Source organism: Carex rostrata, chromosome 23 (assembly GCF_964058835.1).
Source record: "Carex rostrata chromosome 23, lpCarRost1.2, whole genome shotgun sequence".
NCBI classification, from domain to species: Eukaryota; Viridiplantae; Streptophyta; class Magnoliopsida; order Poales; family Cyperaceae; genus Carex; species Carex rostrata.
In genome coordinates, this window is record NC_135940.1 from 7,695,917 (window position 1) to 7,719,988 (window position 24,072).

At 37.2% G+C, this 24,072-nt stretch overlaps 3 protein-coding genes across 3 annotated transcripts; 2 read left to right on the top strand and 1 right to left on the bottom strand.

Annotated features, from left to right (window-relative positions):
• Nucleotides 1–3,620: 3,620 nt before the first annotated feature.
• Nucleotides 3,621–7,264, top strand: LOC144574862 (FAD synthetase, chloroplastic-like). The gene is made up of 5 exons (XM_078324947.1): nucleotides 3,621–3,898; nucleotides 4,447–4,634; nucleotides 5,003–5,138; nucleotides 6,045–6,220; nucleotides 6,449–7,264. The coding sequence occupies exons 1-5, from the start codon at nucleotides 3,735–3,737 to the stop codon at nucleotides 6,946–6,948; spliced, it is 1,164 nt and encodes a 387-aa protein (XP_078181073.1). The 5' UTR covers nucleotides 3,621–3,734; the 3' UTR covers nucleotides 6,949–7,264.
• Nucleotides 7,265–9,570: 2,306 nt separating this feature from the next.
• On the top strand, nucleotides 9,571–11,355 carry CRR28 (Tetratricopeptide repeat (TPR)-like superfamily protein). Its single transcript, XM_078324436.1, has one exon. The coding sequence runs from the start codon at nucleotides 9,612–9,614 to the stop codon at nucleotides 11,253–11,255; it is 1,644 nt and encodes a 547-aa protein (XP_078180562.1). The 5' UTR covers nucleotides 9,571–9,611; the 3' UTR covers nucleotides 11,256–11,355.
• Nucleotides 11,356–14,985: 3,630 nt separating this feature from the next.
• Nucleotides 14,986–23,774, bottom strand: LOC144574480 (plasma membrane ATPase 1). The gene is made up of 21 exons (XM_078324435.1): nucleotides 23,296–23,774; nucleotides 22,679–22,798; nucleotides 22,177–22,275; nucleotides 21,948–22,085; nucleotides 21,718–21,852; nucleotides 21,144–21,323; nucleotides 20,847–21,053; nucleotides 20,388–20,507; nucleotides 20,179–20,298; nucleotides 19,480–19,602; nucleotides 19,276–19,380; nucleotides 18,914–19,058; nucleotides 18,534–18,698; nucleotides 17,838–18,076; nucleotides 17,524–17,556; nucleotides 17,296–17,377; nucleotides 17,047–17,207; nucleotides 16,262–16,447; nucleotides 15,886–16,068; nucleotides 15,620–15,798; nucleotides 14,986–15,395 (listed from the first exon to the last, which is right to left on the bottom strand). The coding sequence occupies exons 1-21, from the start codon at nucleotides 23,359–23,361 to the stop codon at nucleotides 15,299–15,301; spliced, it is 2,883 nt and encodes a 960-aa protein (XP_078180561.1). The 5' UTR covers nucleotides 23,362–23,774; the 3' UTR covers nucleotides 14,986–15,298.
• Between the last annotated feature and the right edge of the window lie 298 nt (nucleotides 23,775–24,072).

Here is a 24,072-nt window from a genome sequence, read left to right on the forward strand (position 1 = left end):
TATCTCTGCTCTTTCAGTTAAAATTTAACATTTTTTGCTGAGCCCGCTACCAAAGAGTGTTGTTGTCACATCCATGGCGCACACGGATCAATTTCTATCTAGTTGGATGTTGCGGGCAAGAAGAAGAAGAAGGTGAGGTCGACATGGTCAAAGCAGAAGGGAGCTCGAGCCAAGGTGATTTATGCAAATGGAGCTTGTTTCATTAACACATACTGCAACCATTAAAGGGATATCTCACTAGAAGAAAGGACCACAACGTCAGTAACAAAAAGGAAGGTTAGCTCGATTGGAGGACTTTTTGATTCATCTGTGGAAGGCCCGTTACAATGGATCATCGATTAGAGCTTATATGTTCGTCGAGTTGGTAGCCACGTGGCTTGACGTAGTAAATTAGGAGGATATGTTTAATTGTTTTTCTTGATTCTTGTTTTTATACGATCGCCTGTAAAAAGGTTTTTCATTGTAAGTCTGTAATTAAACGGGTTTGAATCGAATTGCTTGATCTTATGTTCAATTTACGTTGTTTTGAGCTTTGTCAAGTCAAGGATCTTACTGTTGTGGTACTCACCAAACAATTTTCAATTAATGAGGCGTGGTTAGATGCGAGATTGTGCTCGTATAGTACAAAGCGATAGTTTCCTTAGGTCTCGTAATATGGTCTGATATTGAAATTGTGACATAATGGAACTTTTCACAATTGATTAGTACTGTTCAAACTCTAATAGCTGCAATCTATGTGGTAAATTACACCTCACACCTGCATGGTTGTTTCAGTTCTTTTTTTATGCCTGCTCTTTTATCCTAATTAGTTCTTTAATTTACTAATCTTCATTTGTTCTTTGTACCACATCATATCTTTCTCTCTCATATAGCATAAAAAAAGATAAGATAAGCGGCGAGTGAAATGTGTATATTTGGAAAGGAAATGTTATATAATTTTGTTAGCAAAGTGGAATGATGCTCGGCAATAGCATGTGTATTGTTTAATAAAGAGGTAAAATGGGTATATTATAAATCTAAAATGAGTTTTAATATAAAAGGTAATGAATTCGGTAAATTTGTGAGTTTTTGAAATTTAAAAGGGTAAATATGATATTATGAATTTCAGAGGAAAAAATACATAATTTCAAAGTTTTTGAAGGGTATACATGGAATTCCCCCCCTTTGATTAATGGACAATTGTCATGTTGGATTAGATTTGGCCTTATCTTTTCTTTTTATCAATGCGAGAAAGATCACGTGAAAATATTTTTACCTGTCAAATGACGGATGAAAAATAAGACTGCGATAATATGCATACGTATTTTTTATACTTTTAACTTGTTTACATTATCTTCGTACTTGAAATTCAATTTTTTTACATTCTTCTAAATCTGTATAGTCTTTTTTTTAAACAATAAACAAATATATCTTTTACATAAGAATATCACCTTGTACCTTCACAAAACTTTTTATACTTCAATCGTAGTGTTGAAAGTTCAAAAAATATTTAATTATATATATTTTTCATAATACAGCTTAACAGCTAAGACTCTCCTCATTTCAATAATAATATAAGTTGCTCATCTTATTTTTTTCTTTAGAAAAAAAAAACTTATAATTAAAACTCAACAGAACTGTATTCCATATATACCCGATCTTATAATTAAACCTCTCACGCTTCTACTCTCGATCTGCCTTTCATCTATTCTTTTTTATCTAATCAATCTCGTATATTTTTTTTGATGATCTGTGAGAAATTTTGCAAATCTAAAATTACAATCGCTTTCTCTTTCAAATGTAATTCAAAATGAAGTACTTTCGAGTTATATTTGTATTGCATTTTTCTTTCTTCTTAATATGCTACGTATAAAAACTTGAACGCGTAGGTTCAAAACTTAATATGCTATGCTTTCGAATTTTATAAAAGGACCTTCTTTCGGAAAGAAAAAAAATCAAACAAAACACACCATCTCAAAATTTCTTGACAAAATAATCCTTTGAAACCCACTCATGTAAAACTTTTCCATTCTCCCATTTTACTTTCATTTTTTTAAGTTACCTCTTCTCCTTCAAAATTCTAATATCTTCCTCTTGATTTAACTAAAAATTGAAATAGATACTACACCCGTAAAACAAATATCACATTGTCATTTTTTGCTTTTGTTTTTCTATTCCACATTTCATCGTAGAAAAATAGTGTCCCGCTTCATTAAATAGCTAGAAAAAAGTGCTCACCTTGAACTTATTTTTTGTACAAAACATAAGTATTTTTATAAGAGGATTCCAAAATGTTTCATTAAATTGACAAATTATGAGTAAAATTTGGAAACGGTACAAAAATCTGGAACCCAAGAATTTTTTAAAAAAAATTTAGGTTTTTCAATTTTCAGTTTTTTTTTCAGAAAATCTATAACCAAAATATTTTTAGTGGTTCTAGATTTATAAATTTTAATTTTTTACAAAATTTGTAATCACGTTCAATTGAAAAATAACTGCATTAAAAGTGAAAATTCTGATCACTTTTAAACAAAATGCAATGCAGTTCTCTAAGAACCACTTTAAAATCTGGAATCCAAAAGGAATTATATTGTAATTTTTGTAAAATCTGGAACAAAAAAAAGTTACAATAGAACGGGGTGCTTGTTTTACGAGTGTAGCATCTTTTTCAATTTTTAGTTTAATTAAGAGGAAGAGATTAGAATTTTGAAGGGAGGAGAAGAGGCAACTTAAAAAAAAATTATAATAAACTGGAAGGAGGGGAAAGTTTTACATGGGTGAATTACATTGAGCTACTTTGTCAAGAAATTTTGATAGTGGGTATTTTGTTTGATTTTTTTGAATAGAAAGTTATTTTATCAAATTCCTCTGCTATGTATAAAGACTTCATTTTGAGCTTTTAAAGACTTGCACCTACTCCTTTATTTCCCTCTCTATCAATATTGTCAGTTTTTCTGACAATATATGATAATTTTTGTGAATATAAAACTATAAATGTTTTTAACTCGATTTTCTCTTTTAAATTAGATCCACGATGAATTATAGAGTTATATTTATGTCATTGTTTTTCTTTTCTTCTTGATACGTTATGTATAAAAACTTGATATGCTAGGTTAATTTTTTTCTTCTATGCTATGTATAAATATTACACTTTAAATCTTTTAAAGACTTGCAATCGCTCTTCTTTTCTTTCTCTCTGATTAATCTCATTCATTTTTCTGATTATTCGTGAGGAATTTTACAAGTCTAAAATTACGAACTTCTTCTACTCAATTTTCTTATATTAGTGTCTTTTTTTCTTAATATGCTAGATTTAAAAACTTATAAATGTCAGTTATAAATACAGTAACGACTTTGTAGAAGATAGTCCAGATTAAAAATATATCTAGACTTCGAGAAATTTATTAGTTATCATGTTTTTCTTTGCAGGGTTCGGTAACTTGTATAGTTTTGTAGTCGAGCTGATATTCTCACGTCTTACTCAGTCGGTAATCTACCGGTCCGGAACACCGTACCAGACAGGATACGAACCCTGGAGTCCGGTCTGGTTCCTCACGAATCTGGATCATCCGATTTCGATCCGACGGTCGAGATCTAATGACCAGAATTCACCGTTGCTGGGCAGGAATCCAACCCAAATCCGATAAGAATCTTCCAATGGAGGGCTGATCATGGGAGCCAAACGGAGAGGGAAGCAACACCCCTCTCCCTCCCGTGCTAACAGCGGCCAGTGAAGTTTACAAGCCGAGGCGACGATGGAGAGAGGGGGGTTAACCTCTCTCTGCGCCAATATTCGGGCCACGCACGCCTCTTCACGTCTATCCTGGCCTTTTCTCTCTCGCCCCAGCGGGTCCACGTGGCAACACTCCGGTGCCCTCTCGCGTGGGCCCACCCTGGTCCAGCTGTTCCCTCGTATCAGGTTAGAGTTTTTCATTCTCATCCGTATGCTTTTCTCTGATTCCAATTGAATGAGCTGAGAGAATCACAGGGCCTAAGCTAAAAATGACAGTAGTATACAGAGTATGATATAGGTACAGTCAGTTACCTGCCACAAAACACTGCTTGTAAAAATCAGGTAATTTTTTAGCACACAAATAATAACATCAAAATTGAAACACATAGGTGTGAGCAAGCTGAAGGCCACATTCGTCAGCATAGGTGGATGAATGGGGGTCAATTGGCCCCATTTATTTTCAAAATTCCTGTGCTTAAACATGATTTTGCTAATTAGTTTAGAGTAAAATGCTATGGATACTGTAAGATTGACCCCCATACCCAGCATGCAAATTTTTTATGATCGACCTCCACACTCTGCATGAATATTTTATATGATTGATCTCCAATTTGTGTTTGACCCCCAGCTTGAAAGTGTATTTTAAACAAGTGAATTTCTGGCATGTTCAGTAATCACCTGCTACCTAAGTTGTGTTTAGTTTATTCCTAAGCTTCTTTTTTTGTAATTTTCAGATCAAATTGCCAGTCTTGTAATCGTTTTGGAGTTAAAGGAAATCTCAAACTGCACGATGGAGTACATAGAAGTTCTTTAATGGCTTCTGGATCATTTGAATCTAACGAAACCAAATTAGAAAACAAAGAATCTTTAAATACAGAAAAATTGCTTGTCGACTGTGAAGAAGACCAAGAATGTGTAGTTGGTAGGTAATTCACATCAGAAATTGTGCTTCTCTGATTTCAGCAAGATACAGTTAATACTGGCATGTGGCATCTTCAAACTTGGGCAGATTAAAATATAACTTCCTATTTTACTTAGCAGTAGTATCAAACATGAAAAATACCATGTGCTGACTTGATAAGCAGCTATTGTTCTTCCTTTTTCTGTTTATTTTTTTTTTTCATTTTGTTTGTAAAATTAATACTGATTACGGTTTGAGACATGATTGAATAATAATGGAGCATTAATTGATGTAAGTTGGGATTTAATCAAAGCCCAATTATACATTCTGCTTCATTTTGGTGTTATAGAATAACTTGCTTACTAGAGTTAAATTTTGTTCAAAAATAGGTGGTATAGTTGCATTGGGAAAGTTTGATGCGCTTCACATTGGCCATAGACAGCTGGCAATTCATGCATCAAAATCCGGAGCTCCTTTTCTACTGTCTTTTGTAGGAATGGCAGAGGTTCTTGGCTGGGAACCAAGGTATCAATTTTGAATGATGTCACTTATTTGAAGTTACTTAATATCTCGAGGAGGTGGGTCTGAATGCATCCATCTTCCAATTAAATAAACCATTGTGTATGATTTTTTTTTTCTTATATTTCTTACATGCTTGAAAATTTTGGTGGCATTTCAACCTTGTTTTGATAGGCATCAATAGCATGAAATTTTTAGAAATAGTATGCATAGTTGATGTTTACAAACCTCTCGACGCCCGTCGAGATGAAGCCAAAATGACACCAAATTTTACATGCAATTTAAGAAAGCAATAGAGGTCAAATCTAATAGTTATTTTTTTTATTTGTTCTATAATTTTTTTTATATTAAGAACTAAAAAGGTTGAAGCATAAGATATGCCTTTTCTTTATAGGGATCATGTTGAAAGGGAATGAAGGCAAATAGAACCCTCAAAACAACTTTTTGCAACCTCAATTTGATAGGCATTAAGATTGTCTCTGCGATCCTCTAAGTACACTGTTTTGTTATATTTAGTTTCATACTCATTGTCTGCAAACTGGAAAGAGGGTCGCAGATAATGGCTGTGATTCTTCTGAATTTTAGAAGTTTTGCTCCGTTCGTTGTCCGTTTTCATATTAAAAAAAAAGTGCATAATGGAGGCTTGGAAAGAGGTATTTGAAGTTTTGAGCCTCCTCTATTTCAAGATACCCTTTTTAATATCATTTTCTTGCAACCATAGTCTCTTCCATTGCAAAAGTAGATAACTATACCAGTTTCCAGAGATATATCTGCTGTATTTAGGAAGGATTTCATTTTTTTGTTGTTTGTTGCCTTCTTTAATTGGTAAACTAGAATTTACTCAGCCTCTAACATTGGCTCACTTGAAAATTTCCTCTTTTCAACTCATTATTAATTCCTTTTTTAAAACAGGCCTCCAATTGTTGCCCAGTGTGACAGAAAAAGAGTTCTCTCCACATGGTCACCGTTTTGTGGAGGTATGGTCCCACTAGAGTACCAGGTTGAGTTTTCAAAGGTCAGATATCTGACACCTTGCCAATTTGTGGAGAAACTATCCCAAGAGCTTAGAGTAAGTGGTGTTGTTGCAGGTACCAGATCATTTTCTCTTTGTATCTCTATAGAACTGGTTCATAGATTATTACCGTAAACACAATATATGCTTGGCATCAGGGTTTATAAAATTGCTGAAGATCATTGCTTCTCTCACAACAAAAATAAAGAACATCTTAAATAACATATAAAAGTTGTAGTGATAATTAGATTGTGTAATTGTACCAGAAGATAATTATTTACATTTTTTCTATCTAATTTGTCAGGTGAGAACTACCGGTTTGGGTACAAAGCAGCTGGTGATGCTGTCGAATTAGTCAAGCTTTGCAAAGAGTATAACTTGAAGGCGTTCATTGTTTCTTCAGTCATGGATAAAGCACAAAAGTGCCATAACGGGTCGGGTCGAGGTGTAGTTAGCCCGAATGACAAAGGTCAAGTCTCTTCCAGCCGTGTGCGTCAAGCCTTGTACAATGGTGACATGGCATGTGTCAGTGAACTCCTTGGTAGAAAGCACCGTCTTGTAATGGTAGTAAACGACACGTGGCAGGTGTTTAGTACTGAGGTCTCAATACCAAAATCTTGCCTGCTGAACCAGCCGCCTGTTGAGGGAATGTATGAAAATTGTGCATTCTTTGTGAACGAGGAACTCATCGGATCATGCCAGGTTGTCATTGATACACAAATGGTTCAAATTAAGTCAAAAGATGGCACTTTAGTGAGAGATCTAATGCATGATTGCAAGGTTTTAGGTGTTGAGTTTGGATGAAACTTGGCTGTCTTTTTTTTTGAGTTATTTACAAATTATTTGTTTTCCGGGGCATTACTTAAGATTTCTTTTTTCTAGCACGTGAATTGGGAATATTGGGTTTTTTTACGATGGAAGTTTGGTGGATATATACTGTATATTTATGGAGTAAGAGTAACTGGATAAAGGTGGCAGGTCTTGGTGTTTAGCTTTAGTTTCGTTTTAGTACTAAGGAATAGACCGAATAGTTGATTATTGTATTTTGAACAATAACGTCAAAAGCTTACTGTTTGTTTTTGGGGGATTATGCATAACTGCACAAGAACTGCTACTATAATTAGTAAATAAGATAGATCTGAACCGTCAATAACTTCCCTGTTCCCTCCCATGACCCCCTCCCCTCCGTAACTGCAAATGTGCACTCTTCACTTGTACATTTTACTGCTATATATATACACAAACAGTTAATTAAGTACGCTTATGATTGACACGAAATCTCGGAAGGTGCTCTTCACCGAGGCCGGCAAGGATGTGGTGGATTTCCTCTTCAGCCTCTTGGCCTTGCCGATCGGATCAATTATCAAACTTATAACCAAGGAATCCATGGCCGGTTGCCTAGGCGCAATGTACGGCAGTCTGGAGCAAATGGACAACACCTATTTACTCTCAACCCGAAGCAAATCACTTCTCAACCCCACCACTTCAACTGCTACCTCAACCAATTTCTTGCTTCTCTCGGTGTCGACTAATGCCCCGGTTGACAAAATAAATAAGTATTATAGGTGCCTGGTGTCAGGTAGCATCTACCAATCTGAGTTCCATAACTATGTCACTGATGCATATGGGACTGCTTGCCCGGCATGCCAAAAGCCGATGATCGTGCGAGTTCAGTTGATTGCTAAGAAAGAGGAGAAAGGCGAGAAGGGCTTCGTGAAGGGCGTTGTAACGTACATCGTGATGGATGATTTTTCGGTGGTAAACAGGTTTTTCCTTCGATCTTAAATTCACTGAACTCGCACGTGATGGGTAACCAAAAATTTTCGGTGGTAATCAGGTTTTTCCTTCGATCTTTAAATTGTTAACGTACATCGTGATGGGTAACCAAAATTTTGGTGCAAAGCTAAAGCCAGTTTGGTCCACAAAATCTCACCCGTAATGGACTCCAGGCTTAATTTGAACCCGAGGCCCAAATTATCCAAATTCATAGCGACTCAGAACCGAACTCGATCCGATCGCGCCTCATCCTTTGTTGCCCATCTTCGCACTGAACACAGTCAGGACGGTAAAGATTTTAACGGACCAGTTTTGGCTTGATGCAGCATACAGATCATTTATAGTTCTGTTTTGATTCGATAGGGAAATAAACTATAGTATGTGCGCTGTAGGGCTGGCAAAAAAATTCGAGGTTCGTGATTCGATTCGGGTTTGATTCGGGTTTGATTCGAGTTTAATTCGATTCGAAATGGATTCGAATTGAAACGAACCAAACCAGGTTCGGTTCGGAATTAATTCAAACCAAACCCAAATCTAGTCTGGTTCGATCGAAATGGGTTCGATCATTTTTATGGTTCGAATAATCGAATCTCATAATAACATCGGCCGTCCATTTACCTGATGAAATTAAAATCCAAGATAGAGAGTCATAATTTAACTTAACCGATACTCCATCGCTCTCAAATCTCAATAACCTAGTTCTCTCTCCACCTCTCCCTAACTCACTCTCCCTCTAGTTCTAAAATCTAGCCGACGCTCTCGGCGACTGGCTGTCACTCCTCTCTCAGGGCTAGATGATTGTCTCTCCTCTCTCTTCGGTCGTCTCTCATAGTTTATACCAGGAAAGCCGTCTTTGATGTATTTTTTCATAAATAATTTTTCAACTTAAAAACACTCATTTCATAGTTCATACCGGTAAAAGGAAGCCATGTGAATTGTCCTGCGAGAAAAAATTAATGTATAAACTACCGGTATAACTAGGACTGCTAAAAAATAATTTAGTTTGTGGTTCGATTCGGGTTCGATTCGAAAAATGTGTAGTTCGCAATTAATTCGATTCGAAATGGATTCAGTTTGAAACGAATCAAACCAGATTCGGTTCAAAATTAATTCAAACAAAACTCAAACCTAAAGTAAGTTTGGTTCGGTTCGGTTCGTTGCCACCCCTAGTGCGCTGAATGAATCCAAAACTACTCCGTATTAAAGATATTTACCCACACAGGAGTGCCCGAGTGCGAATCCTCTGAGATATCTCAACTTTTGCGTGACCGACGTGTCCGGTGCCTATTCGGGAATGATGTAGGGGTCAGTGTCATGTGCGCTTTGAGATTCGTGCAGAACGTATTTAAACGGTTAGGATTTTCCATAAAGTCACGCAAAGTTTGAGATATCTCAGAGGATACGAATTCGGAGTGCACGGCTTCGGCTTTTGATGGCGTACGAGCATTTTTTCACGGAGTGCGGAATGGTCAGATCAAAGACATCAAATCCGCATTAAAATTCATGTGGAGTTGGTCTGCACGAATCTAGATTTTATCATGTGCATCTTTATGCGGATCGGACAGTCACAAACTGATCGGATCGAATTTGGTCCGATCACCCCAGTTCCATTTTTTACACTTGGAAAACCGCCCTTTTCCGTTATAGTCTGAGGCTTCAATCAAGCACCTTATCCCCCATCGATCCCTCCCATGCCTCCACCACCTCCAACCGCCGCAGTCACTTCGCATCTCCCTTCCCTCCCGCCTCCGCCGTCACCACCACCTCGCGTCTCCTACAATTCTCTTATCCGCTCTTACGCACGTAGCTCCCTTCGCTCCTTAAAACTCGAGGCCCTCCGCCTCTACCAGGCGCTCCTCCTCGACCCCTCCTCACCTCCTCCCGACCGCTACACCTTCCCCTTCGTTCTCAAGTCCTGCTCCTTCTTCTCCTTCCTCTCCGAGGGCTCTCAACTCCATTCCCACATATTTAAGCTCGGCCTAGCGGGTGACACCTATGTGGCCAACAGCCTCGTGCATTTTTACTCCTCCTGTGGGAAGTTGACATGTGCACGTGAGGTATTTGATAAAATTGACGATAAGTCTCGTGTTTCATGGAATGTTATCATTGATGCCTATGTGACCAATGGAGAGTACGAGGAAGCGTTAGTGCTGTTTCGCGGAATGCAGGTGGCAAAGTTCGTGCCTGATATATTTACTTTCCAGAGTGTGATTGGTGCCTGTACCGGGATTGGGTCTCTCTCACTGGGCATGTGGGCACACAGACTTATGTTAAGAAGTAATGACAGGCTAAAGTTGTTGTCTGATGTATTAGTGAATAATTCACTGATCGATTTGTACTCAAAGTGCGGTTCAATCGCCCTGGCGATTCAGGTGTTTGACAAAATGCCTGTTAGAGATATCGCGTCGTGGAATGTGATGATCCTAGGGCTGGCAATGCACGGGCTTGTTGATGAGTCAATTGAATTCTTTACTCGCATGACAAGGGTGCTAAAGCCCAATGCAATAACCTTCATTGGGGTTTTGAGTGCGTGCAACCATGGCGGCCTTGTTTCTGAGGGAAAGAAATACTTTGACTTGATGATTAATCATTACAGGATTGAACCTAGAATCGAGCATTATGGTTGTATAATTGATATCCTGGCACGTGCTGGATTCATTGAAGAGGCGCTTGAAATCGTGTCGAAAATGCCATGTAAACCTGATGCAGTAATTTGGCGAAGTTTACTTGACGCATGTTGTAAGAAAAATGCGGGGCTAGAGCTCAGTGAGTCGTTGGCTAAACAAGCATTAGAGGTCAAGGATGACGCGACAAGTGGAGTCTACGTCATGCTATCTAGGGTTTATGCATCAGCAAACCGATGGAATGACGTGGCGCTGGTACGCAGGCTCATGAGTGAGGATGGGGTAAAGAAGGAGCCAGGGTTTAGCTCGATAGAATTGTACGACGGTACGATGCACCAATTCATCGCTGGTGACACGTGCCATCCTAGGTCCAAAGAGATTTATGACAAGTTGCAAGAGATAGAAAAGCGGCTAGAGTTGGTTGGTTATAGACCCGACTCAAGTCAAGCTCAAACCGTGGAGGGAGTTGATGGTGTCAAAGGGGATGCACTTCGTTTGCACAGCGAGAGGTTAGCAATTTCTTTTGGGTTGCTCAGTGGGGCACACCCTGGTCGACCCATTAGAATTTTGAAGAATTTGAGGGTTTGTAAAGATTGTCATACCATGACCAAGCTTGTATCTCAATTGTACCAGGTTGAGATAATTGTCAGGGATCGGATTAGGTTTCATCATTTTAGGGATGGGACCTGCTCTTGCATGGATTATTGGTGATGTTTATCCTAAATTTTTGCTGTTAAAATTGTAAGTAGGTTCATAGAGAATTTTTTTAACCCTGTTGATTAATTGTGTTATTCTCTTATACCATGAAAAACATGTTCTTTTACCAAATTGCATATGCAGCTACATGACTGTTTACAAGATCAGGTAAATTGATTATTTGTTCACCCCCTTGAGCCACTTTTTAGCACATATAAATTCACCCTCCAGATTGCATTTTCTCGGTGAAATGTTTTTGGACTCAGGTGCGCATTAATCGTTTGTGACTGTTCCATCCGCGAGGGTAAAAAGTGACTATTTCCGAGGGTACACCGACAGAAACGTGAAATTTCTAAGTTATCCCGACAAGAGTATCTGCAAAGATACCATCGACAAAAAACACTTTTACCCTCGCGGTGACAGAGTTTTATAGTGACATTCAAGATTTGAACTCAACAGGAGTACTCACTATATCTTTTGGTACTTTCAAGGTATCATACTATAGAGGTGGGGTATTTTTATAAAATTTCTCAATAAAATAGGGACGTTGACAATAAGGATAGACAATTTGAAACTGTCAGCTTGGAAATTGGACGCTGGCATTGTCAACGTCTCTATTTTCAGCCTGAACGATGACAATGTCAACGTCTGTGCTATTTCCGAAAATATGGCGTTCACTATGACGAAAGATCCAGTACCAATATCTCGTACAAAGTTAACTGCATGCCTATTCATCTCTAAGTTTGATTTCGAGCAAATGTCTTGTATACTTCCCTTTCTCCAATGTCATGTTGCTAATACATATAAACGACTATACGTGTGAGGATTTTCTTTTGAAAATAACAAAGCTCGGCAAGGAGCATATGATATCTGAAGTATTATGTTTTTATCTGTTCTTTCTGTCACAGTCTGCATCTCTATATTAGGTCAATATATAACAATTTTGACCTCTTAAGGCAAATTATTAATTCAAATAACTGACGAATTGAAATGAAAAGGTAATAATACTTGTTAACCAGGTTACAAAAATTGATCACAGTGCTTTGACCTAGTGAAAGTGATTAGATGAAATTAATCATATTAATAATAAACTTACATCTTTCTTAATAATATTTTCTAATATATTGTATGTTATTTTAATTATACTGGCAAAATTTATTGATAACTTTTGAAGTAGATATTTAGTTAAAAGATAAATTATGTAATTATAGTTTCTTCGTAACACTACAGATTATATCTTAATTAACCCTTGAAGATACAAAATAGGGTTAATTTCCAACTGCGTTTGCTCAACTTTGAAGAAGGTTTTTGGGCCTGTGCAGCCCTTAATTATGAAAAATAAAATTATGCAGTCTCCTACATACTAGACACACAATTTGTTTAGTTTTGATGGGTTGTTTGAGGGAAATGACAATACAGTTGCAACATAAATAAGTGAGGTGAGCCTGATAATGAGCGGGTTTCAACCCAAGTTTAGCCCTACTTAATTATGAAGAGAACCTCTCGTTACAGTCGAAGCATATTCGCCTAACCAACATTGGGTAAAGATATTGACAGAGCTGGTTTGGTTTTATGCAGCACACGGTCAATAGAGAGAATGAAAAAAAATATATAACTAGTGTGCATTGGTGGATCAAGGTGTTTCAGGGTAGGCACTTGTCTATTTTTAGATTCGATTTTTTTTTTTAAATAGTGATATTTTATATTTGTGTCTACTACTAGACGAAAGCAATGCTTACCCTTGGATTTAATTTACAGTTAAGTACAAAAAAACTATGCAGAAAAAAAAGTCAATCCATACTGATTAGCATAAAAGAACTAAAGAAAAAAATGTGGTCCGATTCACTACTCCACTTAGAAGAATCGTTGATTAGTCAGGAGGAAAAAGAGACCTACTACTAAGGATTTAAATATATATAATGTTGTAACTAGTCATGCTGTGACTTGAATCACATAACGTACCATGCTAAATTTGGAATGATAGTCATGGCAGGTGAATGGTCACAACACGTTAGTTACGCCATGACCAAGGCATCCCGTGACCACACGTGACATATCCAAATGTGACCGATCATGTTTAACTATTTTTTTCACAATTTAGGTTAGTTTATTGAAGATTTACTATTTGATCAAGATCTAACGATCCTAATTACACGTGACTATGTGCCGTGTCGTGTCAAAATTTTGAAAGGTGACCACGTCGCGTGAATAGTCACTGGGACACGCGACCAATACACGTGAAATGTCATGTCATGATGGAACCGTTTTGTGCTGAATAAGTGGCAGAAGAGGGTGGACTACTAAAGGCACGATCGAAACCTTTCTCCTGACCAAGTGATAGAGCTCTACTAATGGGAGTAGCGTAGATAGTGACTGAACTATGTTGTGTCCTGACGTATTTGATCACGTTGTGAGTTTTTTATATTCTTATTTGGTTTCATGCAACGGACGATCAATAGGAATTAGGAACAAAATGAGAATACATCTGATTGATGCGCTGTAAGAAGCCAAACTAGCCCTGTCAATATCTTTATCCAAGCTGTTTCACCACCCCGGAGGTAAAGTACAACTGAGACACGGGAAGCTGCAGGCTAATCCCTTCTCCTCAATAGTTTCAGTTTGTCGAGTCATTTTTATGTAATTAATTATAGATTTTACTTTAGTTATAGTGCAAATATTTGTAATCATAATACACGTCCCAGAAAAAAAATAACATCAGGATTTCGTTATAGTCTGAGTAATGAACCAAACAAATTCAACCTCTCCATTGCAAATTGACCAAAAAACGTCTGTATTTTCCGCCTCCTCTTTGGCATGATAACCTCAGCACGACATTTTTCGGGTGAATGCAGATACCCAACCGTCCTACCGTGTAGAATAATTTTCAACCAAGTCAAAATTATTTCGGTGTCTATTTGAATTAAAGAGGGTCTGCTTTGATATTCATGCTAAAATTTTCCCTAAATTAAAATGGATCGCAAGAAATAGTCTTAAGCTTGGGGCCGTTCCGCAACAAAGGATTAAGCCTCCTTAAGACTTAATCCGCTTCCTTTAGCTTCCTTAGCTGTTTAATCCTACCGAACACCGATTCTTTAGCGCGGATTAAGAACACCTCCTTTAGCTCCCTTTTGTCCAAATCTTAATCCTCTACTCAGACTTTAAGGCACTCATACCCCTTCCTTTAGCTTCCTTAGCAAAATTCACGGATTAAAACAACCGAACATCGGTTCCTTAGCGCTCCTTAAGCTCTTAAGAAATAGTCAGGGCAGGCAGTGTAATCAATCTTTGACTAGGAGCGTAGTGGAAAAGCAACCACTGCTATTTGCTATGATTCGTTCATTGTACGAAACCAGAACTGCTATGTTAAAATCTAAACCCTAAATAACGCGCACTGAGCCGTAGTGGAAAAGCAACTACTGTACGTCTGAAAATAGATACTTAACTAGTATATTATTATGTTATGTTATTAGCAAAACCCAGGCAAGCACTCTCCGAAAATTGCACAAAACAAAACAAATTTACTGAAACACAAAACCGACAGCATTGTTCAATGTAAAGGGGTGGCGCAGAGTAATAATTTAACCACTAGCAATGGTTGCCATGTGCCCATGTGTTTCAAATTATATGCACCAGAATGGCATCAACCAAAAGAGGCAACCCATGTCTAATAAATACATCCCACATGGCCGCCTTAAATGATAACACCAAAACCGTACCAGATCAGGAGCATTCAAAACAGAAGAAATTAATACAATGCACAATGTTATAATTAATTATCCCTATAAGTTCTAGATATGAAACTAGATAGAAAATCACATGCCATTGTCTTCCTATAAGACCATTTCTTGGCCTTTTTCAACTATGGGGTTTCCCACCATAAGATATCCGTCCTCAATTGAAGCATGCAAGATTCAAAAAAAAAAAAAAAAGATGGTAAATAAAATACACGATAAGTATATAAGGAAAGGAAAAATACAAAAATGGGGTCGCTGAAAGATCAGACAGGATGCATGTGCAGCCCTTGGATATGCTCATTTACAGAGATGAGATGAATAAGATCATACGGTGTAGGATTGCTGGATTGTTTCGATGTCTAGGTTCTTCAGTCTCACCACTGATTCGACATGTCCCTTAAGTGTGTGCAATTCACGCAGCCTTCAATAAACAAGAGCAGTAAATATCAGTGCTAAAAATGTATAAATGGTTGATAGTTTGGACAGTACATAGTATATTTTAATGCTTTACGGGTATTAAGTAATTTATCATATAACTTATACGAGTATGCATTATATCTGATTTTGTAGAAGTATGATGGGATAATTTGAGGGGCCAACAAATAAATACTATTCAAAATACAAAAATATAAAAGATTGTTGTACCGTGCAATTTCAGCTCGTCTCTTAGCCTCTTCGGCCATCTGGTTTAATTCGCTGAAGTTGGTTCTCTCAGGGAACATCTTTGTATCAGCGGGTTGTAGGCCATGAAGGGTCCTCTGAGCGTGGGCCCACTTCAGCTCCCTCTCCTCCTTTCCAAAATCCTTCTTCCTTGTGAATGCAATCTACATTCAAAAAATTAAATGATCAACATAAATCATGTAAAAATAATAAGTTGTACAGCAATTTTAACCAAGTAGTGAGAAAAATACCCTTTGCTCTAGGACAAGGTCCCACGCTCTACCGCTGAGCGCGTAGCGGGTCAAGAACTTGATAATGTCAAGGGGGATATAGGTGATGATGTTGTAAAGCCAGATGACACCAGCCCATCCCCACCCGATACCTTTGATGGCCGAAAATCCCCAATCTGCATACACTGCTATGAGAGTTGCAATCTGGATACAATACAATAAAATCAGTCAACAAATTTTAAGAGCTATGAGAGTTGCAATCTGCTATGAGAGTTGCAATCTTAATCTATGAGTTTTGGTTGGTACTTGAAAATGGAAAATCATAAAAGAGAACTTGTATTTTTAAATCATGAGAAGACAAAAGATGAGAAGCAAAATAATAATGAACAACACTTACGAGTTGTGCAATCAAGAAAGCAACGACAAGCAAAATCCCGGGACGCTCAACAAAAGACCAGCTGCGGGACCTGGTGACAAAAATAAGAGCCTGACTGATGGTGCTCACTTGGAGATACACGGCAGAAGCAAGTTTTTGGAAGTCGTCTTGAGCAGTTTTCTCCAAGCTCTCTACCTTGAAATATTTCTGATTTTTTTTTTTGAAATGTTTATTAAAACTATCAGCAAAACCAAAATCCCTCACATGTATTCGCATAAAAGAATAATTATGTACATAATCAGACTAAAGGAATTTGTTGCTATTTATATATTAAGTAATGTGAATTCTACAAGCTAGAAAAATTATGACAAGCCCGTCTTTTATATTTCCACTTTTGTCAAAATCAAGAAAAATAAATGAGAGGGGGGCAGTTTGGCTTCCTTTTCGATAAAAATGGATATATGATCTCATGTTTGAACCAGGAATAGGATCCCTGGAAACTATATACTTAACAATAATAAAGATGATTTTTCAAATCAATTCAAAACAATGCAATCACTGACATTACGTTAATGAAATCATTTAGTGAAAAGTTAAACATGCATTGAATCTAATAATAGTTTATGTTTGTGGTATATATCAGACTTTCAATTTTAAAACTAGTATAGTACATAATAAAAGATTGTCAGAGTTAAGACACCATCACTGCATTGTAATACTTTAAAGACATCTCATTTGGGAGGTTTCTGTATACATGGTTTATTTCATCTAATAATAGCAAAATGCTTATTAAATATTTCACTTACAGGGAAGAAATTGGTCTTGTACGCAGCCCAAAAGAAAATGACGGTCATCATGGCCAAGTAAGTTCCGAGTATGACACCAGTGGCAAAAATCTCTGATAGCTTCCAGCTATCAGGCATGGGCGACGGCTTTACTCTATCCTTAGATATAGTCATGATTGTACCTATAAACATCACCGAATAGGAGATCAAGAATGAAGTATAGTAGGGTAAAAAGGAAATGTTATATTAAAAGATGAGAAATTCATTTACCATCATTGAGTATAGCTATGATGAGGACCATGAATGGCGGGAAGTCAAACTTCCAAATAAGTGCCAGAAGCATAAACCCTAACTGTATCATTAGAAAGTGAATATACATCAATATAAGAATAGTAGAAAGAAAGCAAAATATTGGACATTGTGGGACCATCATAATAGAGCATATGAAGAGGAGATAATATTCATCTACAAATCTGGGATGAAGCGAAATACACTTACCACAATACGGATAGTGATGGAAACAGCATATATCTGCAAACCAAAGATAAACAGCATAAGAAAAGGAATTTAAAGAGTAACAATTATCCAAAAATAATTGGGGGAAGTTCTACCAAAAGATATCTAATTTTTGCAAATGCCATCGAAGTTAACATATGCTTTAAACCGCCACATATACCTACTATAAATGCTTTATAGGAGTTTTCTGAGAAATTTTTTTTCTTGCTAGCAGATAGATGGTATTTAGATTGTCTACCAAGGCACACAAAAAAATGTTTGAAGTAACCAAAACAAACTAAAAAAGCACTACTCACAGTATAGTTCTTCATCCTTTGGAAAATTGCACGACTAGTTAGCACAGCACTGATAATGACACTGAGACCTGGTTCAGTAAGTACTATGTCAGAAGCACTTCGCGCTGCATCTGTTGCGTCAGCAACAGCTATACCAATATCAGCCTTCTTGAGTGCCGGTGCATCGTTCACACCATCACCAGTCATCCCACATATGTGTTTCCTAGCCTGGAGACGTTTGACAATCTCATACTTGTGTTCTGTCATTAGAAAATAATTGCATCTCGTTAGAATAGTCCCTTGGGAAAACATTTAGAGGAGGCATTGTTACATCTTACAAGTATTCTTTTTTTCTGTTTTTTTGGCAACCCATACCTGACATTGTCTCAAGTTTGTAAATTAAACCCCTAAATTCTCACACTCGTGAGTTGCAACTAACACTTGTTATTTGGAAAAAGCACCCAACTACGAGATAAATGTGATGTTACACCAAATAAGGTTATCTTACCCTTGCAAGACTAATATTAAGGAAATAGTGGTCCTTTATGCTTTTCACATTCCCATGGCTTTAACAGGTCCTGTGCTACTTGCAAATTCAACTCTAACAGGTCTTGTGCTGGTAACGAATTTGTTACAAGTACTGGAAATGCTGTTCTGCAAATTTGGGTGTAATTTATAAGAGAAGGTTATCACTTGATAGTCTTTGGATTTGCATACCAGGGAAAACACCAGCAAAACCGTCTGCTTTCTCAATTAAGTCATCAATAGGTAGACCGGCAATTGATTCATCTTTGCCCTGTCCCAATAAAGCAGAAGAAGGATACATGTTGGTACCCATTCCCAGACGGCGACCTGTTTCCTTGCCAATTGCCAACTGATCGCCTGAAATATTGCCACATCAGCAAAATCTAACATTAACAGGAGTGCTTCTTCTACCTTTACACTGCCCAATTTCTAATGAATTGCCAAGAAAAAAATAATAAAATATCATCTGTTCGTGCTAGAACTTGTTACTCTTAATATTATGTTTCCTATGCAACTGTGGTACTTATCATCTTGCAATGATGTGTCAAACTGTCCATTGTATCATTTGGTACCTGTTATCATTTTGACATTGACACCGAGGTTAAGAGCTCTCCTGATTGTCTCAGCACTGTCATGCCTAGGTGGGTCAAAAAGAGGAAGAAGCCCAATAAACTGCCAGGGCCCACCAGGGCTCTCTTTCCTACCTTCTGGCACTTCCTGTTAGAAAGGCAAGTTTTAACAAAAGAACAATAATGTCAAATAAACTGAGATAGAACATAATGCCCAAACATCTTTTAGATCTGCGATAAAGTTTGTGTTTTTAGCTTTTTATATGTGCACATGCTTGTTTCATTGTTTTCCTATATGTTTTCCTGTTCTTCTGAAAATTGAGTGTGTGTATGTAACAAATACTCCGTGTCTGTATGAATTGTACCTGATAAGCCACAGCAAGAGAGCGGAGGCCACGTTCAGCGAATTTATCAATGATAGAATGTACCCTTCGTTCAATCTCTGACTTGTTATGGGCTAGATTCAGAATCTGTTGTTCAATCACAACCAATCAGCCATAAAAGAACAAAAATACAATAACATGACTACATAGCAGAGAAGTTAAAAAGGAAAGTCAAAATTTAATTACCTGCTCTGGGGCACCTTTGCTGACACGGTGCATTTTCCCATCGGCATCAATGTAGGTCAGGGCTGTTCTCTTGTCTGTGGGATTGAAAGGGAGAAAATGAACTTCTTGAACACCGGCACGTGCCTTTTTCACAGTGAAGTACAATGATTATTAGAACAGTAAATAAAAAAAATGAAGCGAAGTATCATGTCAATTGCGGCTAAACCAGACCAGACAAAATAGATAAGGCAGCATTAAATAATGCACCCTTGAAACATGCAAAACACCACATCTGCAATATATGCAATTCCTGATTTATTAAAATACCAAAACTACTCTGTCTTGTTGCTTGTAGAGATAAATTACAAAGAAAGGAGGAAGGCTGAAACAATTGTTTGCCATTTTTTTGTAACACATTACATAATACCACCAAAATTTCCAAGGAAGAGGTACAATATAACTATTCTCCCAAGGGCTTAAGAGATAGTTCGACATTAAGCAAAACATCTGTTTATTACCCCAAACCATGGATTATATGTCAACAAGATATATATAAAGGTAATCTAAATTTACCAACAATTATTGATGAATATGTATTTATACAACAAACCAAATCATGACTAGACTGCAATAACAGCCATAGGAAAATGCTACTATACTACACCAAATAAATCCAATAACAACCCTTTGAAGACGGACAGAGAGAGAGAGCGAGCATACCTCTTTTGGATCTGCAAGCATCCCGACTATAGCAGTGTCAATAGCATCTTGATTTTCCGTCCGGGATGCTCGAGCAGCCATCAAAATAACCATATCCTGAGTCACACCTTTGGAAAAAACCTGAACAAATAATCAGACTAAAAACCTTTAGTATTGCAAACAAAACAAAAGTCAAACCACAAGAATGGGCATAAAATCAAGAGACATGCCTCAATAAGGTTCTTGTCTACGGTTAACTTGTTAAGAGTTAGTGTGCCAGTTTTGTCACTGCACAGTACGTCCATACCGGCCATCTCTTCAATTGCTGTCATTCTCTTTGTAATAGCCCCCTGCACAAAAGATAGCCAGTAAGATCACACTAATACATTTGTATAAGCAAACCGTGCTCAAAATAACAGAAAGAAAAACACGAATGCTCCCATGTTATCCCTATGAAAAACCAAAAGTAAGAGAGCACACCGGCGGCAAAGTAGAGACAACAAATGTACCACCCTAAAAACATATTCTTCAAATTACGTATCCCTTCATATGCAAAATATGACCAAGATATAGTTTGTACAGCTTTTCCTTACTAGCTTGTTGAAGTTATTTTCATATTACAGGGATACACATGAAAAACTCTGACATAGGTACAATAATATTTTTTTTAAAAAAGAGCAAACTGGCACCTGTTGAGCTAGCCTGTGGGAACCAATAGCCATTGTCACAGAGAGGACAGTCGGCATAGCAATTGGTATTCCACCAATGAGAAGGACAAGGAGATTGTCAATACCAGGCCGGTACTTTCTCCGCTGGATCGGGTACATGACTATAATCTCCACAAACATACCGAGAGCAATTGAGCAGATACAAAAGTTTCCGATAGCTGTCAAAACCTATATTATTTTTTAAAAAAAGGAAAATAAATTATATATTTCATCTTAGTTCATGAAAGAAATTAACTCTCAGAATTTTTATAGGCTTGCCTTCTGGAAATGGCCAACTTGGTTCGTGGAGTCAACAAGGTGAGCAGCCTTGCCAAAGAAGGTGTGGACCCCAGTTGCAATCACAACCGCCTCAATTTCACCTTGTTTACATGTCGAACCCGAATAGACACCATCTCCCGGTCCTTTTGTGACCGGCAGAGATTCTCCGGTCAAAGAAGACTAGCAAAAATAAGAATGAAAATAAAATAAAGCACCAAACAAAGAAACTCTCTGCACAAACACAGCACTCACTTTATTTAAAAGAACGAAGTTATGATGGAAGACCCTTTAAAGGCCAAAATATCATGCACCCCATTATATCAAAATATCAAAAGTGGGAGCAAGGAGCAGGTTCTTATGGTAATATGAAAGATAAAACATGATAAAACTTCATAAAAAAATTGGGCTAAAGATGACATTTTCCACATTTTGCAGAGTTTGCTTTGGTTATTTCTATTTTTCCAGTTCATATATTAGCAGGTACAGCATTGTACCTGCACTGGCCATAACCAAAAAATCATATCACAAGAGCTCAACTATAGGAAAACCAATAATAGGACAAAATGGCCATTACCTGATCAATTTTTAAGGGATCTCCTTCAAGCAAACGAGCATCAGCAGGAACAATATCGCCGAGTTTGATGCTTATAATATCTCCAGGTACAAGGACGGCTGATTCTTCCTCAGCCCAACGGCCATCTCTTAGCACCTATATTTTCAGAAATTGACGATATAATATAGATAAAACACTTGCATATAAATTTATCCTTTTACCACATTTATTGAAAAAAAAAATTTATATACCTTTGCCTTTGGAGCAAGACGGGCCATAAGAGCGGCGGCCGCATTGCCTGCATTGTTTTCTTCAATAAAACTTATAGTGGAGTTAATTACGAGAAGGGTTATGATTCCCACAAAATCCTGCCAATCTGGCGGTTTTCCCTGTTAACAAAAAACAAAATTTAAAAGATGATTATAAAAACTAGTGGAAATAATATGTGTAGGAATGAGTTTTTTTTTTTTACTCATTTACCCCTCCGTTGGCAAGTGCAATGGCCATGATAGCAGCAGCCTCCATGACCCATGAGAGGGGATTCCACATAAACCCCAAAAACTTCAGAAATTTGCTCTCCTGTAAAATTAAAAATAAAAATATGTTAGAAATTATCTATACTTTCCCGAGGATTCTGAAAAATAAAGACAATTCAAAAGCAGCTTTAACATTTTGTGTGTGCTAATTAACAAAAATTAAGAAAGAAACATGAAACTTAGCAGATGTAAAAATCACATTATAATCATGTATTCAACATATTGAAAAGCAATCAATGACTTTCCAAAATAATCTTGAGCAGGTGTTCTAAAATAGGCCCTCAGTAAAAATACAGTAAGTTGCCTAACAAACAGTAGTTGAAGCTGAGTTGTATCCTGTATTTTTTTTTTTAAAAAGAACCTTCTAGAAAGTGAAACTACTATCATAAGGAACCCAGAAATTTTGATGAACACGCAAATTGAGAGTAAAGAAGATATAGTTGTACTTTTTTCTCTTCCAGCTTATTAGGCCCAAAAATGGCAAGCCTCTGTTGAGCTTGCTCTGAGGTGAGACCTTCCTTTCTACATCTCAAATTTTCAAACACCTCCTCCAAGGGGATATTTTCCTGTTCAATTCAAAAATCAAAAGACCAAAGTCAATATTAAAGGAAAAATTAAAACAAATTATAGGTTTTACCCTTAAATTATGGTATTTTGAAGCAGGGCAGGCCTTGTATCCTTTAAATTAGCTGTTTCATTTATGCAGTTCCTTCTTTTGAATCAAAACTAATTGTAAAAAAAGTTAAAAATAATAATAAAAATCTAAATTTTTGGTTTACATTCAGACAGTGTGTTTTACTTTCTTCTTTGCAACCACTTATTCCTACTTTTTTTTCTTTTTTACTTGTGCTAATGCAACAACTTTACCCTCACCTCTCTGTTTCCTTTAGCAAAACCGTAATTCAAAAACTAAATACGAAAATTGAGAAAATCATTTCTCAAGTGGGTCAGCACTCGCCCACATTTGCAGTTAAAAGAAAGCATAGGTTGATATACCCCAAAAGATCTACAATCCCAAACAAAAAATCCCACGAATAAGGAAAGGCAAGAAAGGAAGTAGTACCAAATCGACCGACTCTTTAAGAACGGCCTCGAGATTTGCGCCTTTCTCGTCGCCTTTCTCATCCATGGTTTCACTTTCACTGTTTCACAGTGTTTTTCTCTGCTGATCTCTTCTTCTTCTTCTTCCCTTGGTGGCGCTCTTTGCAAAAAGCTGTAACTGAACACTGTACTTGTAGAGGGGGGAGAAAAAGAAAGAGTTGGTGAAATGGAAATCCAACTCAAGTGGGGAGAGCAAAAGGCGTTTCTTTAGGAGGTTATAAAGGAAGGGGAGAAAGGTGAAGTTCACTGGATAAAATAGTAGGAATCGATAAATTAATAAAAGAAATGTGCAGGGTAGGCAGCCAAAAAAGCGGAGATTGCGCTGCTTTCACTGACAAGTATCAAAACTATGTTGTGGGCCCTTTATGTCAGTGACACATGGGTGTAGGCGATAACTTTTCGGTGGGAGTTGCGGGTCTGGTCCTGGCTTTTGGTTCTCTAAAAACAAATGAAAAGATAAATAAATCTGGCTTTTGGCGCATGAACGGTCATTTTTTCTGAAATGACCTCATCAGACTTTCAAATTAGATTAGTTCATTATAATGTGTATAGTGTACTGATCCGGACCACCCATAAGAAACCAGTAAATGTCCTGTAACTCTATACGGACGGTGTCCACTGACTATATCCATTTTGGAAATATATGCTGACTTGCACATCAACGTGTAATACAGTTCATTGTTCTCGAATTTTAGGATCTGGCTACGGTGCTATGCGTTGCATAGAGAGCTACAGTGCT